Source organism: Trichosurus vulpecula, chromosome 9 (assembly GCF_011100635.1).
Source record: "Trichosurus vulpecula isolate mTriVul1 chromosome 9, mTriVul1.pri, whole genome shotgun sequence".
Taxonomy (NCBI): Eukaryota; Metazoa; Chordata; class Mammalia; order Diprotodontia; family Phalangeridae; genus Trichosurus; species Trichosurus vulpecula.
The window spans coordinates 119,563,922-119,570,775 of record NC_050581.1 but is presented as its reverse complement, the minus strand read 5'-3'; the positions used below and the strand labels follow the sequence as shown (position 1 = coordinate 119,570,775).

The window sequence follows — 6,854 nt, the reverse complement described above, 5'->3', positions numbered from 1 at the left end:
ATTGCCAAAGGTAGAGATAATTTTTCCTAATCCTCTCTGGACACTAATATTCTATATATTACAAATGGCACTGGTAATGCTGGGAAGGAAATGCTGAGAAATTCTCAAAGTTAAGTAAATTGTGAAGCCACCATTTGTGGAAGAAGTTATCAACACTCTATTGTGATATTTGCTTCAATGATGGGCTTAATTAAGGATGTGATTAACTAAGGTCAATTTTTTAAAAAAATTTTTTTTTTGCAGGGGGGAAGGTAGGGCAATTGGGGTTAAGTGACTTACCCAAGGTCACACAGCTAGTGTGTCAAATGTCTGAGGCCGGATTTGAACTCAGGTCCTCCTGACTCCAGGGCTGGTGCTCTACTCACTGTGCCACCTAGCTGCCTTCAGTAGGTCAATTTATTATTAAAATTCTATTCAATTTAACAAGTATATATTAAGGGTATTAGGTTCTTTGGGGAAGGAGGTCCAAAGTACATGGTCATTACCTTTAATTAGATTTACTAGAAACCCTAGCTAGAGATATATGCCACCCTTTTCCAATTTCTATTTTTTCAAAATGGAATACCTTTAATCAGTCAACTTTCCCTCCCATCACCTCTATTCATTTAGATCCTACTTCCACCAACAAAGTTAATGCTGGAATTTTAAGATCATAAAGCTAACTATATGGGCCTTTTCAAAGGGCAATTTCTCTATCATTAATGGTGGTAGTTCACTAGGCTGTATAGCTGCTAATCTGAGTTAAGGTACTATTTAACCCTGTTTTTGTTTTGGAGTACTTCTCAGCGCCCAGGCAATCAAGTGCCTTTGAGTCTTGCCTTTGTTTTAGGAAGGCCCACACCCTTTTGCTAATTAGGTCACAAGAGGTGTGAAGCCCTTGAGAGGTATAAAAGCCCTCAGGGCCCTGAAAAAACTGTATATATAATCTGAGGGAAGTTGTTAAGCTAGGATTCTCAGAACTGCCCGAGGAGAGGTTTTGCTTGGAGGGCTCACTCATTGGAAGTGTTCTTGTGAATTGGCCAGGCAGGGTCTGGGTAGCCATCAAGTACCACCCCCCCACACCTTGAAAACCCAGATGTTGATGCCCCCCCCCCCCTCTCTCTCTGGTAACTATGTATGTATTGCTACGGACAGATGGTTAGAAGTCCCGTCTGCTGATTTGTGTTATTTGCTGTTTATATAATTTCTGCTTGTAATTTGTTTCTGTTTTCCCTGAAGTTCAAGGTGCTTTTTCCCCTGAACTAAGTGAGTAATACATGTATGTTTAATTAAAGTGAGACTGTAAATCCCTCAAAGTTGCTTTCCTTAGAGAAGTAGATCAAGGAATCTGTGCTAGCAGCCCTCCTGTGCGCTGGTGCTGTTTGTCTTACACCTCCACAGCAGCTGCCAGCAGCACTGTTGTTACAATCCCTAAGTCTAGGCAATTATAGAAATTAACAACAGCATATGGAGAATCCATCCATCAGAAATCAGGCATACCTGGTTAAAGGGCTATTATAAAACTAAATAACAACTTAGCCAGTACTGGGCAAAACCAGTTCAGTTCCTCAGAAACAATAGGAACTACTCAGGCACAGGTAGGAAAAAAATAAGGTGATAAGATATCACAATCACCTTTCACATACAGAGCTGTGAAATTTAATGGAGGCGAACATCTGAAGCACAGAGTTGCGGTTCCTTTAAATCAAACCCGTGATTTAATAAGTATATGAATCTCCACTGAGTCAACTCCCTTTACTTTTATGCATGTCTGTAAATCTTTTGGAGAGATGCCTAGGGATACTGAGAAGTTAAGTGATTTGTCCAGGGCACAGACTTCTATGGTAGATTCCCTTCCCTGTTATACTGGATCATTGTGGCAATTAATTCCAAAAGTATGGCTAACATTTCTGAAGCATGAACTGGTTCAGAAAAGACTTGATTCTAAAAGAGCTCACCTTGGTTCTAAAAAAAAATCATGTAATTTGAGGGCACGGAGAAGGAATGATAAGGACATAGCAGATTAAAAAATATTTATATATTCATCACCACATTGAAAAAAATTTTATTTAAAAAAAGTTCTAGCAGCAAGAACAGTAACAAAACAAAAGGAGAGACAGACAGACAGACAAAAGAAGGTTGCACCCTGTGGGATTCATCTCAATCCTTTACTCAAGCTCCTTATATCGAGCAAACATGACTCTCCTCACAGCATCTCGGTATGTCTCATTTGACTGCCTCTTGCTAGGTTTTCCTTGTGATCCAACACCAGGCCCCCTCGTCCAGCCTTCAGTCTACAAAACAAAGGGAGAAAAAAAAGAAACAGCTGTTAGACAATTGGTCTCAGGGCTGCATTTGGCCACTGAATTTTCTGGAGGGTATAAGACACTCTGGGCCCAAAGATGTTTTAACATAGTGAGAAATGAGATAAAGGTAGAGTTGTGTGCACCAAAGAGGCTATACCAAGAAACACCCCCAAAAAAGACCCAGAGAAGGAAGAGTCTAAATTTCAATGGAATTAGCCTTACTATGAACAGAAAATCCAAATTCCCCAACTCATCAAAACAACCTTCAGCTAGCCTACCAAATGAAGGATGGTGTCAGCTTGTGGATGAAATATATTATGCTACTGTAGCGCTTCCTGAATTATGGCTTTCAGAACTGTCCTGTACAAGTATAGCTTTGAAACTTACATGTTGCATTTATTGTATAATTAAAAAGAAGAGCAAGCTGTATGAAAATAGAGATTTGCAGTTTCACGTACAGTCTTCTTTCTCTGTTCTACTTTGTACATGTAAATGCACATTTGGTGGCTTTGTTACTTTCACAGTGAAAAAAAATTATTAAAAAATGTCCTTACACAGAATTCTTGAGGCTCCTTCCCAGTTCTTATTCCCACCTTCCTTTCCTTTGTTTCTCCACCATTTCATTCAAAAAACCATCTAGTTCAGGGCAGCTAGGTGGCACAGTGAGTACAGCACCGGCCCCGGAGTCAGGAGGACCTGAGTTCAAATCCGGTTTCAGACACTTGACACACTTACTAGCTGTGTAACCTTGGGCAAGTCACTTAACCCCAATTGCCCTGCCGTCCCCCCTGCAAAAATAAAAAAATCATCTAGTTCATGCTCCTTTCCCCTCATCACTGAGTGGTCCCTTTCCCATGGCTTTCCCATGTCATCCTTGGCCCTATCTCTCCCTTTTGTTTCAGCTCTATGTCAGATAATACTCTGGGAAATTCTTAAAAACATATTGGACAATCCTCTCTCCAATCACTCCTTATGTCAATTGGTCCAAAGCATTGTTAGAAGAAGCGGAGTTAAGACCATTTGATCCTAGAAAACCACAGAGGTTTTAAAGAGAGCTATGGATAAACAAAAGGTAAAAATCATTTTACCTCTTCTGCTGAGGCCAGGCCTGGTTGACCATATCCCAGACCTGCTCCCTTCTTCCAACCTGGGGACTGCAGTACACAGCCTCCTTTGTTGTTGCCATCAATACCTACTTTACTTGAAGATTTACGATCACTGCAAAAGAACCAATTGTACCTAAGCATTTGCCTTTGTTTGAAGAGCATCATAACAAGGACTGAAGCATTTCAGAAGACATTAAGTCACATATTAAGAGGAAGAAAAACAACAAATCTCTTCAAGATCAGTCTCACTGATCTTGTGAAATTCCTAGTGTCCTCTCTTTCACATGCCCTTTTATCTTTTGGAAATTCAGCTTTTAGATTAATACTGAAGTACCAAATTAAGCTGAAATTTTAAAATCCTGGTAGTTATTTCATGCTATTACTAGGAACAAATAATGATCACTATTATTTCCATAGAACTCTCCACCCTTACTCAAAAAAGGTGTGTCAACAAAAAAGAGCATTCGTACTGGCCTAATAATGGGCATTCTTTAATTCTCAGTTTGTTAAAAGTCCCATTTGGTGACAGTGATAACATCTACTGCCTTTTGATCCAGGCTATCCACCTGCAGAATTAGACACATCAGAAGATCATAAGATTTATAGCTAGAAGGGGGCTGAGATGTTCATCTAATCCGAACTACTTATTTTACAAATGAAGAAGGAAACTTAGGACTAGAAAAGTTAAGTGCCTTGCCAAAGGCCACAGTTAGCAAAATATCTGAATTCTCAAATTCCAAATTCAGTGATCATATTGTATACAATATGCGTACAATATTATAATGCCTCTCCTGCTGTATAGGCTTCAGACCCCTAGGAGACAGCCTTTCTCATCAACACTTTATTTGGGTGATAGTCGTTAAATATAAAGGTTAGTGATATGTTTTACATTGAGTAGAGAAAAATACTTCTATTTGCCTCATAAGATACACATCTTGTGTCTCCTGCATATGAAGACATATATGACTGACTAAAGGACCATGGCTAGGCCAGAACCTTGTTTCACAGGTCTAAAAGAGCCCCAAACCAAGAGAAAGGATGTTGACTCACCTGTCAGTTTCCCTGGAATATTTCATTCGTTTTCTATCTGGGGAATCTGAAAAATGAAGCTTTTCTTTACGGTCACTTCCTTTTTCTCTGTATCTTCCCTGTTAGAAACCAAAATATAAGACATAAATGTTCTACTTTTCCAGGTAGAATGAGGAAAGGCAAAGTAGCAGGAAGAGAACTCTTTAATTTTACCCTGGGGAAGGGTGAAAATTAGTAAACAGAGAAAAGATCAATAGGAAAGCCCCATAAACATACTTCCCGCTCTCTCCTCTCCAGATATGCCAGCTCCTGCTCAGACTGCTTTATTTTTCTGTGGATCTCCAGGTTTTGCTGTAAAAATAAGGGGGATTTTGAGTAAAAAGAACTCTCTGTGAGTTTCTATTAGAAAGCCACTCCTAGTAAAAACCCTTAGGCTACTACCAATTAATATTTACTATCTCTTCCTCTTTATGGCCTCTCTCTAAAGAATTCAGAGAAGTTTGAAAACCTAACAGTTCTTGCTGTTCTCAGGACCAGATGATCTGAACTAGCCTGGTTTATGTCACTGACTCAGTGTATGGTTTACAGTTAAGACTGGGTCTCAATCTCTCCTTCTCTGTGCCAAATTATTAGATGACAAGATGGAGGGAGACACATGACCAAGAATTTCCCTGGCACAGCTGGAAGGGAGTTCAGAATTAACTAGTCCAGCATGCTCAGCATAAAGGCTTGCCCCCCTTCCACCCCATGTAAATGCAGCCATCTAGAAGCCAGGCTCCATTCCAGCATCAAGGGCTGCCATGATTCTGCATTTCAGGGTGAGGGCACATCACTCTCCTGGTGGGGAGTGGCTTTGCTCCAGAGACTGCAGCTGCTGGGGCAGTGGAAAGTATGCTACATTTGGAGTCAGATTCAGATTTCTTAAGCTGCTTGGTGGTACAATGGAAGGAGTCCTGGACTCGGGAGTCAGGAAGACCTGAATTCTTTCCCAGACACTATCTGTGTGACCTGTATTAGCCTGTAAGCATCTTGAGGGCAGAAATTGTCTTTTGCCTTTCTTTGTAACCCAGAGATTAACACAGTGTCTGTCACACAGTAGGTGCTTAATAAATTTTAGTTGACTTATTAGTCCAACTCTTCCATTTCAAAGGGAAAGAAAATGAACATTTCCTGACTTGCCTACAGTCACAAGGCTAATAAGTGGCAGAACCAAATCTTCACCACTCTATTAAGCCAGCCCCAGTCCCTTGAAAATATTTCACTCTGGCCATGGTCCTGCTGTGACACCCTGATGCTATAACACCCTCTGAACTGGACCTCCAGAAACTATGCCCTAGAAAACTATGCCACTCAGCTTGGGAACTTCTGCCCTGGAGGCTGGGCTGTCCTGAGAGCCCACATCATATACCCTGTGGCTCTATTCATCACCCCTATGTCTCCCGATCAGCTCCTATTAGAATGCAAGGACCTTAAGGGCAGAAACTATAACTCTTTCATAACTATACCTGAGACACATTGCCCCCCAGCACTTAGCACAATTCCTGGAACAGAGTAAGCACTTAATAAGTCCTCCCTTTCTTTCTCACTTCCTTCATACATGCATTCATTAAACTAGGACTAGAACCTGAGTCTCAAAATTCTAGAAATATTGTATAATGCTGAGAATATGACTGATTTTTGAAACCTATATCCTAGAATTTTGACACCAGTGTGACAACCATTGCCACTTAATTTGATTCTACTGCTTTAACTACACAGAAAGGACAAGACATTTTTCTCAGGGAACCCATGTGTAACGAGGAGGAGAATTCTGATTTCATTAAAGTTAGTTTAATTGTTAGCAGGTTTAACATTTAAGGAGGCAGCCAGGTGGTGCAGTAGATAGGGAGCTGGATCAGGAAGACTCATCTCCCTGAGTTCAAATCTGGCCTCAAACACTTACTAGCTGTGTGACCCTGGGTGAGTCACTGAAACCTGTTTGCCTCAGTAAGAGCTGGAGAAGGAAATGGCAAACCACTCTAGTATCTCTGTCAAGAAAACCCAAATGGGGTCACAAAGAGTTGGACCTGACTGAACAGCAACAACAATTAACTGGGAACTGTGGGAGAGAAGCTGAGGAATACTGGAAGAAAGCCACGGATGAAAAAACTAGGTGACTCTGACATCATCAGTGATATCATCACCATCAATCCTCATCGTCATCACAACTAACATTTAAATAGCTCTTTATCTGTTATCTCATTTGATCCTCATAGCCCCTAGCTTTTACTATCATCAGCCCATTTTACAGATGAAGATATCAGGTGACTTGCCCAAGACCATACTGCTAGTTGAAGTGCCTGCCCAGGACCAAAGCTCAAAAACATCTTGGTAATCTGAGTCCAGCACTGTATCCACTGCACAGTCTAGGTACCCATAGACTGGGTTGAGATCC

The 6,854-nt window shown here is 40.8% G+C and overlaps 1 protein-coding gene across 4 annotated transcripts in view; it reads right to left on the bottom strand.

The window, feature by feature from the left end:
- Positions 1 to 1,997: 1,997 nt before the first annotated feature.
- RBM6 (RNA binding motif protein 6) overlaps positions 1,998 to 6,854 on the bottom strand; it is a 102,144-nt gene continuing 97,287 nt past the window's right edge. The window contains exons 18-21 of one of the 4 annotated variants that reach the window (XM_036737714.1): positions 4,697 to 4,771; positions 4,442 to 4,539; positions 3,374 to 3,503; positions 1,998 to 2,273 (exon numbers count right to left, since the gene is read on the bottom strand). In XM_036737714.1, the coding sequence (XP_036593609.1) occupies positions 2,148 to 2,273; positions 3,374 to 3,503; positions 4,442 to 4,539; positions 4,697 to 4,771 (429 nt within the window). In that variant the 3' untranslated portion in view covers positions 1,998 to 2,147. The remainder of the gene's footprint in view (positions 2,274 to 3,373; positions 3,504 to 4,441; positions 4,540 to 4,696; positions 4,772 to 6,854) is intronic. The other 3 variants (XM_036737715.1, XM_036737717.1, XM_036737713.1) reach the window with 3 other exon arrangements.